The following is a 22,638-nucleotide window of genomic DNA, read 5'->3' on the forward strand; positions in this document are numbered from 1 at the left end:
AATGTTTGTGGAATCTGGTGTTATTGTTACACCTTGTGTTTATTGGCTTTTTTTTTGCTCTTAATTGTAATCACATTAAAAGTGGTATTTAATTAAATTATTTTAAATTGTGCAGGCTACTGACGTTAACCTGTGCTGCCACCAGATTACTAAGGCCCATGTTTGATATAAGTTCCACTTATAGGTGTTTCCTTTGACATTGTTTGTGATACATTGCTTTTTTCAGTAATTGATTTTTTTTTTTTTTCATTTGCTGAGCTGAACTAACTTCTGAAGAAAACTGCAGAAAACTGAGAACAGGTCTTGATTATTTTCAAATATTTATTCAAAATCAAGACAGTACAAAGACAATACAAAGATGTCACTCAAAAGGGACAGGCAAGTGTAATATATAGTTGATTAAGATATGGACAAGTAAGAGATATTCATTATAGCAATGAAATGACTGTAAATTGATCTGCCTACATTTGAAGGCATTGAACAATAAAAGACTGTGCTGATGACAAGCAGTTTTATACATTTAGCCTTAATTACACAGAATAGACACTATCTATATCTATATTTTTACAGGAAACATCCAAGTTTGAATACATAGCACTCTAAACCTGATGATTTCAAGCTCTGAGAAGCTATGACTAATTGCATTATTTACTTTGGAAAGATACATTCATGTGGAGGGCATGTCATGTCCATGTCATTTCATATAGCTTTGCCCACAGTAATGAAAACAATACAACGCTGTACATTCAAAATAGACTCATGTCATAGAAAATCATCAATCTAGGATAACACTCGTGTAAATAAAAGCAACTTGGTCAGCTTATTTCGTCTTGAAAGCCTACGGTGGCACATCATAATTGTACAAAAAAGCAACTTCTCAGCGCTCGAGCGGCTGATATAACACAGAAAAAAACGATTACTTCACAGATCCTTCAGCACTTCGTATTAAGCAGTGGTGGTTGTCATGTCTGTGTTATTCAGCTGCAAGCTCCAGTGAGCAAGCAAAACTGGATTCATTTTTAGGATATAGGGTGCAGTCCTACAATTACAGGGTCTTCAGCATGATACTTTCCAGGAAATAATGAGAACATATGTATACACAGTTAATCGTAGTAATCCTCTCTTCAGGCAATTTACAGTGGAGGTTCTTACTGTTGTTAACATGATGTAATCCTCCTCAAGATGGCAGTGTGTGAATTATCAAGGAGGATACTACACACAGACTCATGTTCTTCCCTCTGACTGGCTTGGCCAGGTCAAAAAAGGTTGCAGTGCAGTTCACCTGTTCAATATCCAGTATTGAAACATGATTGACTGTATCACCTTTCTGTTTCATGAATACTCAAAAGGTAGGCCAACCCCGGCAAATCATCACGTCAGGTTCAGGCGAGGCCTCTCAGACAGCTGATGATGTAGGAGCAGTAGAACTGCCACAGGGTGATCCAAGTGTCCACCAGTCTTGAAGAACAAAAAGGTTTGTTTGACAGAGTTAGCAATAACCTTGGTTGCTCTCTATGATTTTCTGCTCCAGCTTCATTTTAAGCTCTGAAACTAAGGCGGAGCTGATGTTCCCCTCTTTGCGGCGATTGGCTTTTGCTTTCTTGGAGCCTTTCGCTGCCAGTGCACCAGAGATTGTGGGCACTGCCCGGGGCCACTCGGTGGGCCGTGTGCTGCAGGGGGGTGGAGGGGGCAAGCTGGGGGCACTGGGTGGTGGCGGCTTTGGTCGGCTGCTGCGGCCGGTCTGCATGGGGTTGCTCTCCGGATCGCCAACGATGAACTTGTCTGCCGGGTTGTTCAGTTTCAAAAGGGGCAAGTTCCAGGGCTCTTGGTCCCTGGGTCGCCTCTTGATGACGCGACGTGCTGGCATGATCCTGTTTGACTTTGTGTTGCGCATGTACATAGCCGCAGAGACCAAGACAGTCACTCCTACCAATAAGCTAATGATAAAAGTGACCACACCTATAGCTCTCAATGGATTATCCCTACTTTTCATTAAAAAGACCCCCATAGGCCCCTTGAGGGTAGCCTGTAAAAGAGCACAAATACAATAGTTTTAATCAAGTCCAAGGGACTGAATTCAAGCGTTAAGTCACCATTTGTCTGAGGCATGCAAGCATGAGAGATGGATGAGCAAAGCACTGACAGAGGAGGCCCAGACAACATGTCTGCTAACAACATGATGCTTCCACACTCACACTCAATCATCCATTTGCCTCTGTCCTATGGGACTGCTGATGCAATGCTAAATCTACACACACCACTAGTTGTTGGGAATGCGTCTGGCAGTGCGGTGCATAAGGATTTCTCTTGGCATGTGCTTGATGAGAGCTGTACAAGGATTAACTTGATAGTAGTGCTGTGCTGCAATAGTTACTGAGGCCAAAACAGAGCATGACACACATTTGTGTGAAAAATGGAGATTAGTTGGGCAAATGTGAGTTTAAATGTCAAATAGAAGGCTCCACCTTAGTTGCTTATACTATTTAAACAACCACATGGAAACACTGAGTCATGCTTTGATGTAGAAAAAATATATATATTTCAACTGAGCAATGAGGGTATTGAGGTGGTCTAGAATATTGAGAATATGATTGTTTGAGTATTAGAAAACTATTAGAATAACTTCCAATCAAAAAGATTAAATTTAGTTCTTGGTATGGCAAATTAAAAAAATATAGACCTTTTATTATATTTTAATATAACTGCTCATAATGTGCTCCAGTACTCTTTTACAGACGATAGACGAGTAAAAAAAATAAATTCTCTTTGTAAAATTTGTGAATATATTTTGAAATAAAGATATAAAATATGTGTCACTTGACCCTGCGTATAACTTTAATGTAATTTCGCTCAGGGTTGATTCGGGACTTTTTCACTGCACTGCAGTAAAGGACTGTGGATATACAGACAGTTAATAAAAGGAGGGAAGTGACAATGCTGAAACAAATTCCAAAAACAGTCAGGGGACGCTTGCTGAGGCCCATGAAGTACGCAATAATTCGCGCTTTGATCTGAAAGCACAATACACAACACAGAAAGAACACCAACAAAAAACACCAAGAGTCATCTCATCAAGTAAGGTTAGGAAACTAAAAATGTATGGTGCATTCATATTTAACAATGAATATGGGGTAATGCAAATGATTGAAAGTCTTACAACGAAGATGCGATCAGTGAAAAATGAGTGACAGATTGAATGACACTTATTAGTTAGCAGGTGCAAAGCATAAGAGAATGCAAAAGATCATCTAGAGCTCATGCTGCGATAAAGGCAATAAAGGCTTGGCATCGATAGCGCTGTAAGCATGCTGAGATAGCTCATTGCAGGTGGTGGGGTCTTACCGCCTCAGTGATATCGATATTGACCACGGCTGTTGTGCTGAAGGACGGATAGCCTCTGTCCCTGGCCTGGACCACCAGAGACCACTTGCAGTCCTTCTGCTTGGTGATGTTCTGAACAATGGCCATGGACTTGATATAAGGCTTCAGCTTGATCTCCCCCGTCTCCGCATCGATATCAAACGCATTGTCGGGGTCAGCTTTCATGATGGAGTACTCAATGACGTTGTTAGGAGACTCTGCATCTTCATCCACTGCCTGAACAAAGAAAAAACAAGTCTGAATATGATGCATAACTGCCAATAATTTTACTGTATTTTCTCTACTGTGTTTCCATGTCCTGATTTAGAATCAGACCTTGAGACACCACATAACATACCTCTACTTTGACAGGTGCACCAATAATCATGGTCCTTTCCATGAGTTTGTGATCAAACTCTGGCGAGTGGTCATTCATGTCAAGGACAGTGACGAAGACTTCAGCCAAGCTGTACTTTCCCTCTGAATCCTCAGCCTTGACATAAAAGTTGTACTTGGACCTGACCTCTGCATCCAGCGTGGCCCATGGCTGGGTGTAGATGATGCCTGTTGACTGCTGGATAGCAAATCTGCAGTCCAGAATGGACACTGTGTTAATAACAACCGCAGTTTCCCATTTTGGATAAAATATTTTCTGCTCCATGTTTCCAATAAGCACTCATCTCATTTAACTGCACAAGAGATTACATTATATCCAGTGTATTTCTAAATGCCTCTTAGGCGGTCACTTCTGTATGTAAAGCAGTTTTCAAAAACTACACTTGTAAAAAGATAATGATTATTCATAAGCATGTCTTTCTTTAAAAATCTTGGTTGGAATACCATAATTAGGAAGAAACAACTTAGATCATGTTAATACCAAAAAGTTGAGTACATTTTTCAGAAACCACAATTGGTTAGAAAAGTAAATCTTGTTTTTTCTTAGAGACTGTGACGACAGCTCCTATTCAGCCATTTTCCAGAACCCGTTTCTACTTTTTCACTGTGAAAATTAACAAGTTGCTTTGAAACTGATAAATTTCACACAATTAACTCAACTCCCTGCCTGGAGACAAGCATAAATTTGCACTTTCCATTTACTGCTTGCTGCCTTGCTTTTCAAAGCAGCCATCTCCATGGCTCCAGCTGTCACATTGCATGTTAATTGGCTCTCCTTATGTGAGACAGGCCATGCTGTCTATTTTTTACCCTCCAATCCAATTAGGAGATTAGCCAGCATCTTGCTGCCATCTTAGAGTAAGCTGTTTGTGCAGCAGAGAGGCACAGGCTGGGCCAATTGCACTGTTTCCTGCATACCTCTCCATCGAAGAGACTGGTGTGTTGTTAACTAAGTTTACTCTGGACCCAGACCTGGATCTACTTAGCAGTTTAGTCAAGATCAGTCCCTTTGTTTGGAGTCATAGCCACTAAAAAGTGGCTATTTAGTCCATGAAATACATTTAGATTAAGCAGCTGATCTGATTCAATCCACACTGGCATGAGACTACTTACAAATCTGATCCTGATCCATAAATTGTGTATTTGACTTCGCCCCAAGGCCCCGAATCTGGATCATTTGCCTGGGGAAAAAAAAGGGACAGAGCTTAAAAGATGAATAGTTAGAGCAAATAATTCAAAGTGTGGAAAATAACATACTCCCTGAATGGCATTATTGACCAACTAGGTGTTTTTTTTTTTTTTTTTTTTTTTTTTTTTTTTTGTTATGTTGTTGTTGTTTTAAATCAGAATTGCAAAGAGCAATAATCATATAATACTTTAGTCCAGATGAGAAAAAACACAGGTCTTTGAAGGCTGTCCATTTGGATGATTGGAACTGGCCGAGGATAACCCAGTAGGGTCTTAAGCTCCTGTATGACCGGAGGGGGATTTTAACCCAGCAGGGTCTACCTACTATAAATGTCTCTCTCAGGGGTCAGCAGAGGAGTAGGGTATGAGGCATTAGCCAACACGGTTGACCTTGAGGGAAATTAATCGTTTTACTCCTCAGCGTGGAAAACAAATAGTCTAGTTGCATGGTACATAAACTGTCAAGTAAGTCAGAAATGTGCTGGTAGTTCCCTAATACTCCTACTTGAGGTATGAGGGAGCCACCACATGACAGTGTCATACAGAAACATGGATTTCATAACTGCCAAAAACAAAAACAAAACCAGGCATCACCGAGCTTTGTTGTCTGGCAACAACTTGCTTTTATCTAATGAACTGTACCCAGTAATATGCATTTACTGGGGCATTGGTGGATTATATAAAAATATTTTGGTGGGTTTAAAGCAGAGTTTAATCTTGACAGACTCACTGTTACAGACACAACGTTAGAGCCTCCAGGGGAGTTCTCCGGGACCCTGGCGATGTAATACTCTGATGTGAATTTGGGGATATTGTCATTTGTGTCCAGGAGGTTAATCACTATGTCAGCTGTCGCACTGAACCTCTCAGGCGTGTCAATCTCCACTGCCAGCAACTGCAGAGAGACAAACGCAAATTGTGATTAAATCTTCCTTTGTAATATAAATGATGCTGATAGCGATAGAGGGTAATAATAATTGTTTTGGTTTGTAACTGCAAAGACTCCAGGCCCAAAAGGAAAGTCTGACCTTGAATGATATGGTTGGTCCCTTTTCATAGTCAATACCAGATGAGTCTTCCACAATGATGGTCACCTGTGCTTCATTGAGGACAGTTTGGGGTACCACTCGCAGCACTCGGCTCGGCCCCACTAGTCTCAATTTGAATTTAGCATTTGCTCCCTGTAAAGAAGAATACACGTGCACTATGACTGAATTGCAACAAAGTTATAAAGAAAAAAGGTGCAGCTCTCAAGAAAGGGCTATGAAATCAAACATTCATCAGATAAAAAGTAGTGATTTTGGTCAGTGGTTTTCAAGCTGGGTAGAGGGGAACCACAAGATGATGGGGTTAAAGGGGGTCCCCAACAAAAGAAGGAATAGATTAATTTAACTTTCATGGCATTTTCTGGAAGTTACAACAAAAAAGGAAATGTCTAATAAGGATAGTTTGATCATAACATGGCTACACCAACATTTTCCAAACCTAACAATAAAAATTTTCTGGGATTCCTTCTGACAAAATTGTCTTAAACGTGTCCTTGACATAAAAAGTTTGGGAAATCCTGATTCAAGCAAGGCTTGATTGGCCTTCAAGGGAAGACATCTAGGACACAATGTTACATGAATCATTCAGGCAAAATGGGCTAATGGACATGATGACATAATGAGCAACATTTTATTGTGAGTTAAGGTTATTATTGAGAGCAGTCCCACATTTGTATTTAGAATGATATTGCGTAACAAGACATAATAATATGAGGAGGCTGTTAAGCAGCAGACATTTATGCAATGTTGTACCCAGAGGCATTAGGAATGCATCTGTCAGCATCTGACAAATGTAAAATTTAAATTCTGGATTATGTAACCATTCAGGTGATTCTCCCATTTGGAGTGTAAGAGGAGCAGCTAGACAGCACCCTGTCATTTTACTGAAAAGCAGTGACATAACGTTTGAAGTCAACATGCCAGACCTGTAATGAAAGGATGTTTTGTGACGGAAAATAGGAATCTTTAGAAATGAGTGCTGTAAGGGTGCGTGAGGATCAATGATGTGAGCATGATACCTGATCTGAGTCGTTGACAGTGATCTTAAAGCCCCTCAGGATCTCCCCTGCAGGGGGGTGCTCATTCATGGTCACCTCAAACGTGCTCTGTGGCCCGTTCTCTCCATAGAAGGTTGGGGGGTGGTTGTTGAGATCCACCACACGGACAGTTACCATGGTGATATCGTAGTCCATCAGCTGGTCATTTGGACCTATCTCCGACGCCTTGGGGTAAAATTGGATTGACAGACACCATTCAATGTCACATCTACCTAAACTATAAGATATAAGTTGTAATTCCAAAGAAACAAACTGGAGAGGCCCAAAGAACAACTCTCACCTTGACTTTAATTTCATACAATTCATTTTTCAGCAGGACTGGATGGGTTGCAAGACTGATGCAGCCGTTCGTGCTATTTATGTCAAAGACACCATCACTACCTGTTAAAGGATAATTGAAGGGTGTTACATGTGCGTGAGGAAATGGTAAGAATAGTTGAGCTTGAAAAAACGCTTCCAAATGCGCCAAAAAATGCAATAGATTACAGTGAATTGTGTTTGATGAAGATGTTCAATTGGAACAACAGACAAATTCAAATGTATTTCTTATTTTAACAGTAATACTTTCCCGTGCTTACCGCCAATAATAGAATAATGTATGGGGTTGGGATTGCCTAGATCTCCGTCTTTAGCATACACGGTGAATATTTCAGAACCCTAGAAGTAAAAAAAAATCACAATTCTTCTTAAAATATATTCACATATTTTAGCTGTTTATGTAGACAAAAGGAATAAAATGAAATCATCAGCTGAACTGAAGACTGCACGTTAATATGGAGAGAATGGAGGCACTTACAGGAACCGAGACCTCGTAGATGTAGCCAAAGTAAGGGGTCCCGACAAAGAAAGGGGGCGTGTCTTGGGCATCAATTACATTGATTGTTATGTTGGCGGTGGAGGTCAACACCTGCTGCTTCCCCTTGTACTTCCCTCCTCCATCCTGATGAAAGACACAGTGTGGCAGAGAGGAGAGATACACCAGTCTTACAACAGTAATGACAATGTTAGTGTTACACCATCTGGATGTCTAGTTGATGTTTATCCAGACCAGCGTACAGCGAAAGAGCCAGTAGGATGTTCAGTGACTTGCTCAAGGGCATTTAGAGCAAACACACGGTGGTTCAAAACTGTGACATTTGACAGGATGGTCTCAAGACACTGCGGCCAGCCTGGTCATGCCACACAGTATCTGCTTATTTCAGATATTTATATATGTACAGTATAAAGATATTTTTGAAATCACTAAGTAGAATTTTAATTTTAATATAACTCTACGCACATTTCACCCCTTCTAGATCCAAATAATAGAGAGAAATTTGTTATTTTTAAGAGCCTCCTTCTGGCTCAAAGTAACAAGCTGTCCAACTTGAGGTGGTTCGGCACAAGATGGTATTTCAAACTGGTACCTCGCCAAATAATATTATGAAAGACTTGAGGGCACTAAATGTCCTTCATTTGCAAAAAAAAAAAAAAAAAAAAAGGTTTGAAATTAGTTACTTACATCTGTCTACAGTGAATGATTTAGCATGCTCAGATATAATATTCTATTTAATATTTTGTTGTTCGGATGGAGACTCTCCATTTAAAATTAGTAGTAAAAATGATTGCTATCAATGCATGCCAGTCATTCTGAAAACTTAAACCAGTGCCTGGCTGCTTTTATGAGAGTGCCAAACTCAATTTCATTGTAGAAATTACAATGACAATAAATCTCCTTATGTCCTTATGTCCCTATGTCCTTATGAACATTGCTGACTTTAACATAAGACATTTGATTTTTTTAATCATTTACCAAACTGGAGGTTCTTGAGCAGCACTGGGGCCCAAACACTTGTTCTGACTACATGCACTCTCTTACTCACAAAGATATTCTCATCTAATATTAGAGCTACTTCTGTTGAACCTTGTCTGAAAACAACATTTTTATGCACAGAGCAGTTTTGATGGCAGTTTTTGAGGCTACTCCATGTTCCATGCATAGTCAGGCCTCAGCCGGAGAGGAACAAGCCTTCTCCCTCTGCCTCTTTATCATACTATTGCTCATAGTGCAACCATGAAAGTATAATATTACAGATATATATTTAATATTATGATCAACAGCCAATGAGATGTGAGTCCAATGTGAGTCCCTGCTGATATGACTTCATGTGTGTAATATTAGTTTCATTTCACAAGGTCAGGGTGGGTGGGAAGTTGTCTGGCATACACCCATTAAAAGCTTCCCGGGTCATTTGACATGAAAGACTCTGAAAGCTAAAAACCAGTGCTTGGAGAACTGTATCATCCACTGTTGGCAATAAATTTACTCTGAAGTAATTTTTTTTGCTGTTTATTTTCAGTTAATGCTAGCTCTGTTAACTCATCAAAGCAATTTCATGCAGTAAGTGATACATAATTTGCCTGTGTAGTCAGAATAGAGTGACCCATCAGCTACCTCACTGGCAGTGTGTGCGTGCAGATTCAGGATGTCAGGCCTTTATCAGAAAAGGACGACACCGCCCTCTCACCTTGGCAACCACCATGAGAAAAAGCGTGGGTTCAGTCTCGTAGTCCAAAGTCTCACCAGGTTTGATCCTGAGGACCCCGCTGTGCGCGTCAATGATGAACTTGGCAGGTGGCGAGCTCTGATAATGTGAGAAACAACACAGCAAACAGTGATTAGTATAACAGCGGACACACACGTGTTGATCATCTAATTCATTTTAGCCAACTACCGCTGTAAAACCCACTCGCTGTGAAAATGTTTGTATTTTCCAGAGGCTATTTTTCTCTTGACTTGCCTCTCACGTCAACCTTGACATTGTCTACACATCTCTGGCCCCGCATCAGGATAGATGTGTCTCACAGTTGACACATGAACAATGACAGCTACTGTGCTGTCAGATGTTGGCCCAGAGTGACCCTAAGCCCCTGTTAAGCCCTCAATGCCTTGCTCAAATGTAATTGAAATTTAATCCACTAAAGTAACACCATTTCCAGACTGCTCTACAGTATGAGATTAATCTTTCCCTCCACACACTGTTCCATTACTCGAATGCCCCTTTCCTCCCTCCACATGGCAGCAGCACTCCCATGATGTCAGCGCAATCTGACCTCTGGGCCAGCAGGCGTTATTACTGTGATGGGTAATGATGGGGCTGTAGTATTGACTGTTGATGGTGCAGTGTTACCAGGAGGAAGTATGAGACGCTGCCTCCAGAACCCATATCTTTATCCACAGCTTGAACTCTGAAGATGCTGCTCCCTGGATCAGTGTCCTGGTAAAGAGCCAAAACATGGCGATCAGAGAGAGCTTTCAACCGTGAACTCTACATTTTTTCTCCAGAGTTGAGTCTATTAGAAAGGCTTACAAGATGCCAATGGTGAGTTCTAGCAGTGAGCAAATGTGTATAACAACTACATCATCCATAGACTACGATGTAAAAAAAAATCCTCATTTTGCATACCTCTGGGATATCAGCAACATAAGGCAGGTTTTGGAATTCAGGGCGCTCATCATTGGCATCAGTGACAAACACTCTCACGGTCTCGATAACCTGAAAGTGGGGACACACAACACCATCTTAGTTAGATCCTTTTTGGAATATAAAACATGGCCTGAAGCTTATTAATCAGTATATTTAAGAATAGCAAGTAGCAAGTTTTGTTTTCCTTGTTATCATTCATTGTTTACAGATGGCAGATGCCTCATTTTGATTGGAACTCACTTTGTTGCGACCGTCTGTTATGCTCACAATCGCTGATATTTCATCTTGTTTCTACAAGAAAAAAAAAAAAAGATGTTGTCACTTTGAGCTGCACTCGTGACGTGATGTTGCTCCACAGCATGTCTCTTCAAAACAGAGCCTCTGTCACAAACCCACCTCTCTGTCGAGCTCCTGAACCAGAGTCACGTTTCCTGATTTGGGATCCACTTTAAAATATTCTCTGGAGCCCTTTTCAAAGGTCAGGGAATATCGCACAGAATCGCCCTCTGGGTCTGTGCCATTAAGTGTGTATATGTGTGTTCCTACATTGACAAACAAATAAGAGAGAGAGAGAGATACACAGTTTCTCAAAGACATGGAAAATATGACATCTTTGTGTTTGTTTCCATCACACAGAAAAGGAGGAGGAACAGCAACTGTGTTGTCCAACATGGACGGCGTGTTGATGATCAGGTAGGATGAGCCACTACTCATTCTGCTGTCTTCCCGTAAGTCTGGATGTACGTCACAATCCAAAAGGTATTACAGTGATCGGTCTGAGCCTCAACATAGTGGGTGTTTCATCACCACACTTCTGCACTTGAAATGAATGCATTTAAACTACACTGACGTTCTCGCACAATAAAGTTAACATTATCATTAAACTGTGTGTGTGACTCACCGATAGCTGTGTCCTCAGAGATGCTGAACAAGGCCATATTCCCATTTGTACTGCTGGGTCCATTGTCATAAAAATATGGGGCGTAGTCTGATTGCCCTGTATTGGGGACACAGATGAACATGCCCTGTGTTCATACAGACAGGCAAATTATACACACAGGCATTTTGTCTTATTCTGCTTTGAGTAGAGTTAACTGATATTTGTTGCACTCACTTGCTAAAAGGGCAGGTACTGAAAGCAGAGGGAAGAGGACAGAGGTTAAAATTGATTTTTTTTGGAATTAAGTTAACACCACCAGACATGTTATCGCATGTTATTTGTATCTAAAGCACATGCAGCATGAGCAGTCTAATAAGATGGGCATGCTCTCTGTGTGTCAGAGGATTATCCAGGTACTACAATACAAAGGCAACACACCAGCAATCACACAAAGACAAAAAGACAGCAGATCCTACCCAAGGTGAAGTGAACCAAGATGAGAAACAGTAAAATCTGCGTTTTCCTCTCTTTCTTCATCCTGGTTGGGAGGTAAGGCTTGGCAGGCTCATGTGGAAGGCTTGGGGAGGGAAGCGAGCGGCGAGTGTCGTGCCCTTCTGGAGGCGTCTCAGCGGCTCAGTGGAAGAGGCTGGAGCAGATTCTCAGGCGCTAATCCAGTGACGCATCCCTCACTCCGCAGACATCTTCTGCCACACTGCAATTGTGGCTGAAATATTACACGTGGAGGGAGGAGAGGTGCTTCATGTTTCACACAACACGGCGCAATCACACCTCAACACACGTGACATGGCACATGCCAGGCAAACAGAGGCTCTCTTCAGGATTTACAGCTACATGAAAAACTTTATGATGGGGTTTTCGTCCTACCATGGAGTTTTTTTTTTTTTTTTTCAGTTTTAAGAGTCTATACTTTTTCCTCTATTTCTAAGAACCTCAACCAACAACACATTTGTCTCCTGTTGCTGTGTTTTTAAAGCATGTTAACCTCTTCTTTAGTTTAATCACCTGTCTTAAGTCCTACTGGGCTAAGCCTCCCGTGCCCGCTCTCCTTGGCACCTCTTCCACAAAGAAAAGCCTGAGTTTCACCTGTGGGCCAGTGATGCATGTGGCCAAGAGGCTTCCTTTGACCTCTCCAGTCCACTCTCCCTGGTCAAGCCAGTGCCCTGTCAATCACCATCCTTTGAAACACAACTGATCAGTGTTGAGGGAGGGGTCTGACGTTCATGGAAAAATCACTCTCACAACTGTCGGATCCTGAGTTTTGGGTGAGTTTGATCAGTGTGACTCACACGGCTGCTTCATATTTTCAGTTCACAGTGGTGGAGGGTGACATGTTATCACAGATGTTTACCCCAGAGCACTGTCCACGTTTAGAAGAAACCTTCGTGGCACGGATCATTTGCAATTTAAAAGCAGGTGTTATGGAAGTGCACACTCGCACAGTGTTCGTTAACAATATTGATTGGCTCACTCAGAGGTGCAGTGCATGTGCACTTCCTCTGTTCACAGGTTTAAAAATAGCCTTTGATGTTCAATGACACGCTCATACAACGTACGCGCTCGCAGCCAATCAGACTCTTGCTCTATTCTCTAAAATAAATGCAGAATCCATGGGCTTTTTAAAACTTTTAAAGTAGGGGTTGACAGTTATTGTGATTAAATAACCATAAAAAACTATATATCATTATTGAAAATTAAAAGCTAAAAGAAAAACATATCAAAAATAAATAATACATTTAAAATTATTTACTTGCTCAAAAATACATATGGCAAATAAACCAATCTTATGAACTAATACGGTTATATTATAAAGGTGAAAGTCTGATGTGTAAACATCTTTATGCTGTATTGGATTACACAGCAGGAAGCACTCACTAGGGCACAGATGGTTTTCTTAAGGATCTGTGGGTCAGTGTGGGAGGGCTGTAACACACAACAACAACAACAACAACACTGGGTTAACAAGGACTGGACTAACCCGTGACCCTGTGAACTTAGCAAAAGTCTCTCTCTCACACACACACACACATATACACACACACTCACACACAGTCAAACCTAATTTAAGTGGTAAATACCTTGGACCCTGACCAAAAATTGGTCATCAATCTGAAAATGACTCACAGTGGGCACATTTTTATCCCCAGTAATGGCAGACCTCCATATGCTGAGGCTTTTCCCAATCTTATCCATTATTGCCCTTTTTATCCCTCCCATCTGCAGCGTTTTCAATACACATTATATAACTGGGCATATGAATCATACCTTCCCTCAACATGAATATGATCTGGGAGATTTAAACACTGCCTGGCAGCTGTGCTCCACGTGTATCTGCCTTAACGAAGCACCTGTATATTTACAGATGTTAGCATCTGTTGCAAGTGCCCTGGTTTTGAGGTTTAATTTTAGAGGAGCAGCCAGATGGTGGACAAGAGGATTACCACGCTAAGCCTTTGTCATCTGCTGCTACGTACTGACAGTTTATGGGTGAAAATACAAGGTAGACCCCCTCAGTGTCTAGTTAGAGCCACTCAGAGCGTGGAGCAAAAATGTGGGGAAAAAAAAAACAAAAAAACAAAGATGTAAGTTTAACGTCACTGAGTAGCAGCGGTGGAGAGGTGGGGGTGTGAAGTACGGAGCTGGTTCTGTACACTCGACTGCCTCTCGCAGATCTGCTCACAATTAATCTTGTTAAGGCTGTCTGAATGTTGTTTTAGTGTTAGCTCACAAGGCACCTGCATTTATCAGTGTTGTACATTAAGTCTGGGTACATTCCCCATCATAACTTAAAATAATTAACTAGATAGTTTAAAGTCACAAATCCCTTTTCTAACATCATCATTCTGCAGAAAATTGGAAAATGGAGATCATCGAAAACACGTCAAAATACATAAATTTGAATATTTTAGCATAGGCAATATCCTTATAAATTCCTGTGTAATAATTGAAAATAATCACTAGACAAGAATACAGAGAGCAGAGCATCATGATGGATATAGAAAAATCAAATTAGAGGGGGAAAACCTCCTCTGTGAATAGGTTTTGTCTAGATTTAGACCAGTGTTTCCCAACCGGGGGTACGCGTACCCCTAGTTGTACGCGAGCACATTGCAGGGGGTACGTGAAAACATAGGCGGAAATCCCGGGGGTGTCGGGGGGGACAAGAGCCCTCCATCCATAAATTTTGAGTAGTATAGTAATATTCAATGAAAGTGCAATGCAAGCGGTGCTAATTATAAATGTAAAATAGTGAGTTTTTAAGTGTTTAAAAGTTATGACCCCCCCCCCATGCCTCAAAGTGGTTTGGTCCGCATCCTGCTGCCGGCAGAGCGGCAGCTCGGTAACTTGCAGTCAGTCCGTCAGCCCGAGAGGCAGCAGCCTGATGAGAACTAGCAAGAAAACCTCCTCAAGTGAAAGCCAGTGAATCATTTATTACACCACTTGTTCACCAAGCACAAGGTTGTAATATGAAAAGCGATATTTTCCCCTGCTTGGTCCAAAACCTGCCTCTTTCAGCTCACTGTTTAAGCTAATAGCTAATGATTGTTTACAAGCTGAAGCGAGTGCAGGACTGTGAGGGAGAGAGAGGACAGACCACAGGAGGAGCAGATACTGAGCTTTTGATTCTTTCAAAAAGTCTGTCAGGATATTAATGTCAGAAATAGTTCATATTTTACTGATATTTTGAGTTTGTCTCTAGATAGATATCTATTTTTTGCATTTTAAACTGCATTATTTTGTGGCATAGTTTCATTTCATTTTCTTATTTGATCTAAAAGGGACAGTGTAAAGCTCAAACATATATTGTATGTCACTATTTGATGCCATATCTTGCTTTGTTTTTTGTTGACACTACAATAAATTTTTTTGAAGAATAGTTTGATGTAGTTGGATTATTCAAGGTATTTCCTGTAGTTTTAGAGCTTATTTTGAGTTTCTAGTTCTTGTAAAGCTACTTTGATGGACTGTAGTGGAAATAGAACAGTGATTAAAGAAATTAGGATTATTGCTTTTAATAGCATTATTTAAAACCTATGAACATGCTGAGGGCTCAGCACTTAATGGCAAATTTCAAAGGAGCATAAGAGAGTTCAGAGAGAGATGTACAATCGTGCCAGACAGCAATTACTCTCTGAAATTTTGCTGTTTACCCCCCCGCCCCCTGTAGCCACGTATGAGTGAGGGGGTACTCGTGGTCTGACAAAAAGGCTCAGGGGGTACACAAGACAAAAAAGGTTGGGAAACACTGATTTAGACTACCAGACCAACGATTCATTATTATAGTCTGCTTACAGAGACCACAAATGCAAAGATGCTTTTTATCATACTCATACTTTGACTTCAGATTGAACATGTGCAGGATACGGCTGATTTTGTCCCGGTGATCACTCTGTTCCTCCCACTTTTCTGACACACGCCTGTAAAGTCAGCAGCCTGTAAAACAGTAATGATGATGTGAATTTCTCCTTGGTGCTTTTGACTTTTAAACCCAAGTGCTGAATCTCAGCCTGTTGGTTAAAATTTGTCATCAGAAACACATGAACAAAAATAAAAATGTTTATTCTGAATAGTGATGCACCATAACTTTTAATCGTATTAAAAGGTTTAAAGCTTCCCCCGGGCTTCCTGTGGGCTAATGATAAGAATGTTTAGCAGAAAAGCCAAGAGCTTTTGAAGTGACATAATAGATGAAAAGGGCATGACCAGAACTAGGATGTAAATTTTTAAAAAAGACTAAGGGAATATGATTATGACTGCTAAAATCAAAAAACAAAAAGTGGCCTGCCTAGGTTAGGATACTTCAAATAAAATGTACATCTTATCATTGCAGATCTGTGTTAAACCAGGAATCACAGTATTCAGTGTGCCACACATGGTGCTTGTATCAAGAGCCCCAACCAAATTTACAGAGGTCTCTCAGCCCTACTGAAAACAAGACCTAACATTTATGAAATTGTTAAATGATGAATCTGTGACAAATCATTTAATTAACTTGCTTTATTTCAGTAATTCCATTAGTGAAATTATTTTAGTTTTTCACAGAAACATATCCTAGTGCCAACCATATTGATCCCACCACGGAAGTGCAATGTCAGTGTATATTGAAGAAGCAGGAATGGCAATCATTTATTGTTCAATGTGTATTGTGATTCAGGGGCAGTCTAGGACTGACTTTTGACTGTTCTGTGTCTCATGTACCAAGCATTCCCCCCATTTTTTCCCAGAAATCAGAAATGGAAACACACACAAGTGAAAATAAATAGAAAGAATACAAAACATATCTGAGGCAGGCCAAGTGATGTTGACAGACAGATTTTACCCCTGTGCATTCCTGGGATAAACCTGACACATCACCTCCAGAATCAGACCATCATCGATGTACAACAATGTCTTTTTTAATTGCTTAATTAGCAATATGCACTAGAAAGTGCAATCTCCTTCTTTGCACAACAGCAAAGCATACATGTTTACTTGCCAGTTGGATAAAAGTTTAAACTAAAAGATAACACCTGCTTTATGCTGCTATTCACATGAACATGACTGGGTTCATCTCTGTTGCAGGTTAAAAACTAAGCTGCAGTCAGACGGTTGCCGTTTATTTCCTTCTGCCGCTGCCACCGTTCGCCAGAATCATCACAAGCCTCATGAAGATGTTCAGTGTATCCATGTAGATCCCCATGCACCTATGAAAGAAGATTATATTGGCTATGATTCATATTTTCATGAAAGTAAGAGATCAGCAGAAAACTGTGTTTAACGTTACACCATTGTTAGAGAAATGATTATGAATGGACAACACTATACGATTAGATTAGATTAGATTAGATTGTTTACTCCATTTTCTAGTTCAGTAAAATGTTTTCTGGGGTGACTTACGCATTGATGGGGTCATATTTCTGCACGCCATACAGAGGGTAGGTCTCTGCCCTCTTGATGACCTTCTGTGTGTCATACAGGAGGAACATGCTGAACAGGACCAGACCTCCATAGACTGCCACAGAGTACAGGCCTGCTCCAAACGCCGAGGTGGGGGGCAGGAACATGGATCCTGGACAACACAGGAATAATAACTGAGACTGACACGTACAGCTTCTACACAGTCCCATGGTGTAAACATGTTAATGATGTATAGACCTAATTAGCAGTGTTAACTGGATGTGATCTCAGCTTTGACTCCCTAGTTGGTCAACTACCTCTCTTCTGTCTCCTCTATGGAGAACAGTATAACTTGGCTTTTGTCTACAGCACATGTGTCAAACTGGAGCCATGGAGGGCCAAGAGACAGCAGGTTTTCATTCCAACCAAAAAGTCCACCAGGGGATTTCACTGATCACCCCACCTTTAAGCAGAGAGAACGGACTAATCAGTGAAATCACCTGGTGGAGTTTTTGGTTGGAATGAAAACCTGCAGGCACCAGTTTGACACTCATGGTCTACTGGCACCAAAACTGGTATATACATACAAGTCAATGCCAGGACCATTTTCAAAACTGGAGCCCAAGCAGTAATGGTAGTAAAATGTGCCATACTTCCTTCTGCCACTGCCAGCAAATTTGTTTACCAGTACACTTACAGTATTGAGTTGTGATAAGACCGGGGGAAAAAAGTCCACATCATCTGGGTTTTGATGGGCAAAGAAAAAGATCCTTTTCACAGCAGCCATTTTAGGGTAAACACAGGTGTTACTAATGACATTAATTAAGTTTCTGTTCCTTTTAATGTAGCAGAGCTTTTCCAGGGAACCACTCTGAATAACAGAAGGACCCTGGCTCTGTTAGACCTCAAACGAACAGAACATTCATTAATGACATTAGCAACACCTGTCTTTACTTGCTACTTCATGTCAAATTGGCTGCTGTGCAAAGGGTCTACAGTTTAAGAAAAACACACTGTTCAGACTGTTGTGAATGTCAAATTCAGTGTAATGGTTATTGGAAATGGCAGCGTTCTCATTTTCATTGTATTTCTTTACACAACATCATTAGATTTTCCACAATAACAATTTTTCCTGTTCCATATCATTAAATTATAAAACAGCTAAAGTGAGAAAAATTATAATTAATGACCCTTTTTGCTTCATTTTCTTCATTACATGCTGCTGATGGAATGCACCATTTGTGCTCAATCTTGGCAACGCTTGGCATATTGGCAACATGGTGACCACGCCATAGTACAAGAAGTCAGCGCTTCTCCGTTTAGTTATGTGTTTGTTCACAGATGACAGAAGCTGTTAGTTGCTCTTTAGATGAGAAAGGATAAACTATGTTATACCAACCAAGTGAGGAGGCGAAGACGACTCCAAAGCCGACAGCCAAGGGCCCGCCCATGTTGAGGAACTTCTCACTGGGAGCACACATGGCCACTGTGGACAGACCTCCCACAATGCCTGCGGTGTACCAGGCTGCCCTCATCATCAGGGGTCCTCCCAGGAGAGTCAGGGGGGCTATGACAGCACCCATCACACCTTGGCAAGAGAAGAAAAACGTGGACCACTGAATACTGCGCTCACATCAAACAATCAAAATAGGTTTTCACACATATATCTATCAGTTATGACCACTTTTGTTCTTTAACATTAAAACAGATCTGAGCCAAAGTTTTCTGCCTTTCCAACTTCAAATACAAGAGGAGCTGATATTTTCTGAACCTTTCCTTCACTGCCCTCTAGTGTTGGGTTGAAGGAAGTGCAGAGAAGACACACAAGGTTGAATAAGGACAACAAAACATGACAGCACAATCATTTTGCAGTGTCCATTATCAAAAGTACCTGCATGGAGCATCCAAGAGAGGTGTTTAGGCACTGGGCTGTGCTCATATGAAATGGACCTGACCAGCATGCCAGCACCAATCATGGCAGCAAAAGTTGCTCCGATTGCCTGGGTTAGAATATAAGATACTCGTATTAAATATTTGCAATTAAATGTAACAACTGTCAAATACATCTAAGATGGAATGTGAAATATACATTACTAGATGAGAAAAAAGTTGATTTAAGAACAAACATAATGGCCAGAAAACAGAAAAGAAAAAAACTCAGACTTAATAACCAGACCATGACAGCTTTAATATGTATGAGTTATAAGGCTCACCAGCCAGGATCCTCTCATCATCAAACCCATGAGGGCTGGGCTCCTGCTCACTGCTACAGCAGACAAGGCTGTCAGTCCCACACTGCCTGCAAAGTACATGTAGGTGGAGTGGATCCTGTCCTTCACGTACTGCGGCCAGATCCTGAACCAAGGACAAGGGACAAGGTGAAGGTGAAGCATTCAGAAGACACAACAATCACTTTCAAACAGATGTTGGTACAGAAAGCTGTTACTCACACTGCTTTCTCAATGGCACCTATTTCATTGGACATGCCCAGTCCATAGTAGCACAGGGCACCAAGACCAACTGCTGCACCGCCTGCCAGGATCATTCTGCCCATGCTGTCAACTATGGACAGAAACATGAAAAGTTACACACATTTAAAACCATTTTCACTGTACTACGGTGTAAAGCTATGTGAGCTTATTATTCTCTGGCAAGCTTTTAGCCTGTACAATGGCAACTGCAAGAAGTTGGATATCATAGTGATATCCATCATAGTGATATTTTCATAATTGAGCATGCTAATATGTCATGGTAGTCGTAGTCACTTTTAATGGCAGTATCTGTTGCTGGCTCAAAAGCTGCTTCTTTGAGCTGATCCTTGGCTGTCCTGCCACGGCGGAAGCCAAATCTGGCCTTTGTGGAATAACCCTGGTAAAAGAAATACAAACATTACATAAATTCACCACTGATTAGGCGTCTGTATTATTTGACAAGAATTCAAAGCCCAGACAATCAGTCAAAAATGAATACAATCATGGGAGTACACTATACAATAATGCAACATAACTGACTTTTTTTTTTTTTTTTTTGAAAAAGTGTCAGTCATACAATGCCAGTGTCAGTCAAGGTCATGCAAACTGATTGATTCAGCGCAAATAATATTTCTGTTAGAATGTAAGGTATACGGTCACTAAAATATCAGTCGACTGGCCTATCTGCAAGGTTTTGACACAAACAATTGAAGAGATTGGACCCATCTTAAAAAAAAACTGAAAATTCATTCTAACTTAGAACACCAAAAATAACGAACAGCACAGGATAGGCAGTGATGAACATGAGACAGCTACTCACTATAAATAGCCTAAACATGCAGATATGCAACAAGTTTCCATCATGTTCTGTCACAGCCATCATATGTTTGTCACTGCGTGTAATGTGCTGTTTATCTTTTTTTTTTTTTGGTGCAGTAAGAGCTAGAATCAATTTTTCACTTTTCCCCAAGGTGCTTCCAGCATCGTTCATTGTTTGTGATTCTATCCTGGGACACACCATTCCCAAGTTTGTAAATCTGCCACTTTTCTATGGCTATGAACATGCTGCTCCAGGATCATTTTGATTTCTAGAGAAATGGTTTCAAAAGAAAAAAGGTGGACTTGATCATGAACCTTTTCTTGTTTAATATTTAAACACCTGTGACCCATTACTTGAAGACAGCTAAACACTAGGCCACCCTGCTGCTAATAACTAGTCTAAGGTATTCTGAAACCATACACACAATAACCACTTCATGTAACAAAATCAGTGGGGTTTCTCTAGCTTCTGATCAACTTCTATTGAAATTCTAGAGATCTAGCCTGCTTCTAACCTTTTTATTTATTTATTCCACCATTCCAAACTAAAATACATTGTATTGCAAAGTACATAACAAAAGATCATGTAAATTAAACCTTATTTGGATACACAACAACTCTTTTTCTGTAACAGTGACAAGTTGAAGACCATCAAATATTGTCTCTCTCTCCTCTTAACAACAGCTGTGTAAGTCTACTTACAGCCTGATGTTAGTGTGTTTACACCGGACGGAGATTGCAGAATCTTCATCGCAATTTATTTCATTACATTTAGTAACTGCTGTTTGTCTTTTTCTTATCTGCACCTCATTTCCTGCTCCTGTGAAGACCCAAATACCTCCATGGGGATTATCAGAGTTTCATTTAGTCCAAATCTAATCTATGTATTAAGCCTCCTGTTACCTTCAAATTGACATTTTGTAGCAACTGGGGTCAATTTGATCCCAGCAATTTTTTACTGCCACAAAGTTATAATAATAAAAATCATAACCTATGTTCATGTGTCAGGTACTTTATGTGTCTTGTTGACTACCTAAATAGGCCTTTAAATAAAACATAACACCCCCCCCAGCCCCTTTATAAATCAAAGTTCTTGTGGGAATCATGTCTTTCCCTCCCAAATGTCACATTAACTGTGGTTCTTACACCACTACGGGTGTGGTGACGTTTGGTTAGGGCCCTAAAGTACAGGGATTTTTTTTTTTTTTTTTTTTTACTATAATAAATGCATGTTATAGCTCCGCCGTGTCATCCAAAACAACTAAAGCAAATGAGATTCTAATGATGATATTTCATATATGTTTTACACAGCTAAAACAAGATAATAGCAGGGTTAAGTAATAGTAAACATTACAGAGACTGAGGAGATGTTACATGTGACGTTTAGGAGCATGTGGAGAAGCCGTGTGATAGACTTGACCGACCTGGTAAGGCCTGAGCAGCGGCGGACAGGCCTTCAGGGCGGACGTCCTGAGGGCCGGGGCGCCCTGTGCCAACACGGGCCGCAGCCCAGCGACCGGGACGCTCCTCAGGCAGGAGAGCCTCGCCACCAGCATGCTCATTTCTTCTGGGATCAACCTACACACACACACACACACACACACACACACACACACAGGCTCACAACCGGTCCGCTGCTACTTGCCAAGGTGAAGTGAAGAGCTAACTAGCCAGAAGGAGTACAATAAGTTATCTTTGACTGAGTGTATTCAGGTGAAGGAGGTAAACTGTCTAATTGTTTTGCCCGGACAGACGTTTGGCAATTAACGTTAGCTCGTCACCGGCTAACGTTACGTGATAAGCTACGTAAAGATTCCTCCTCGTAGGGACGTTTTGCTCGAGTCAAACCGGCTACATCAAATATTAAAATGCAGTATGTAAGTCTAATTATACGAAAAATACACAAATACTTAGTTAAGTTCAAAGGTCCATACCTAGAGAGAGCGGAGTTTGTCGTTCACCTTACCGAAGCGAAGTGCGCAAGTTACTGACGCAATTGTTTTGCAACCTTCCTGAAAATTCTCATTTAGTGCGTCATCACTAAGCGACGAATTATGG

General features: G+C 40.8%; 2 protein-coding genes across 4 annotated transcripts; both read right to left on the reverse strand.

Annotated features, from left to right (window-relative positions):
* Window positions 1–304: 304 nt before the first annotated feature.
* Window positions 305–12,069, reverse strand: LOC115377502 (cadherin-related family member 1). Of its 3 annotated transcripts, none has more exons than XM_030077301.1 (18): window positions 11,872–12,069; window positions 11,630–11,632; window positions 11,417–11,512; window positions 10,912–11,057; window positions 10,756–10,806; window positions 10,495–10,584; window positions 10,219–10,305; window positions 9,556–9,672; window positions 7,845–7,988; window positions 7,627–7,705; window positions 7,329–7,429; window positions 7,010–7,213; window positions 5,973–6,125; window positions 5,675–5,839; window positions 4,870–4,937; window positions 3,719–3,947; window positions 3,343–3,597; window positions 305–2,026 (listed from the first exon to the last, which is right to left on the reverse strand). In XM_030077301.1, the coding sequence occupies exons 1-18, from the start codon at window positions 11,930–11,932 to the stop codon at window positions 1,490–1,492; spliced, it is 2,586 nt and encodes an 861-aa protein (XP_029933161.1). In that variant the 5' UTR covers window positions 11,933–12,069; the 3' UTR covers window positions 305–1,489. The 3 variants fall into 3 exon arrangements, with proteins under 3 accessions (XP_029933161.1, XP_029933160.1, XP_029933162.1); XM_030077300.1 differs by having other exon boundaries at window positions 11,630–11,647; window positions 11,872–12,068; XM_030077302.1 differs by lacking the exon at window positions 11,630–11,632.
* A 4,327-nt stretch (window positions 12,070–16,396) lies between these two features.
* On the reverse strand, window positions 16,397–22,638 carry ghitm (growth hormone inducible transmembrane protein). Its single transcript, XM_030077309.1, has 9 exons — window positions 22,515–22,638; window positions 22,005–22,158; window positions 20,056–20,158; window positions 19,741–19,852; window positions 19,504–19,645; window positions 19,182–19,290; window positions 18,690–18,878; window positions 17,291–17,462; window positions 16,397–17,097 (listed from the first exon to the last, which is right to left on the reverse strand). Exons 2-9 carry the CDS (start codon window positions 22,140–22,142, stop codon window positions 17,010–17,012), a joined length of 1,053 nt encoding a protein of 350 aa, XP_029933169.1. The 5' UTR covers window positions 22,143–22,158; window positions 22,515–22,638; the 3' UTR covers window positions 16,397–17,009.

This window comes from Myripristis murdjan, chromosome 19, assembly GCF_902150065.1.
Source record: "Myripristis murdjan chromosome 19, fMyrMur1.1, whole genome shotgun sequence".
Lineage (NCBI taxonomy): Eukaryota > Metazoa > Chordata > Actinopteri > Holocentriformes > Holocentridae > Myripristis > Myripristis murdjan.

Excerpts from the sequence above, each read along its gene's own strand:
- LOC115377502 (XM_030077300.1), bottom strand. The coding sequence starts at position 11,932 with ATGAAGAAAGAGAGGAAAACGCAGATTTTACTGTTTCTCATCTTGGTT. Across the intron at positions 10,585-10,755 it reads TAACAGACGGTCGCAACAAA|GTTATCGAGACCGTGAGAGT; the intron begins GTGAGTTCCAAT and ends CCCCACTTTCAG. Across the intron at positions 2,027-3,342 it reads ATATCGATATCACTGAGGCG|GCTACCCTCAAGGGGCCTAT; the intron begins GTAAGACCCCAC and ends GCTCTTTTACAG.
- ghitm (XM_030077309.1), bottom strand. The coding sequence starts at position 22,142 with ATGAGCATGCTGGTGGCGAGGCTCTCCTGCCTGAGGAGCGTCCCGGTC. Across the intron at positions 20,159-22,004 it reads CGCTGCTCAGGCCTTACCAG|GGTTATTCCACAAAGGCCAG; the intron begins GTCGGTCAAGTC and ends TTCTTTTACCAG. Across the intron at positions 17,098-17,290 it reads AAATATGACCCCATCAATGC|GTGCATGGGGATCTACATGG; the intron begins GTAAGTCACCCC and ends CTTCTTTCATAG.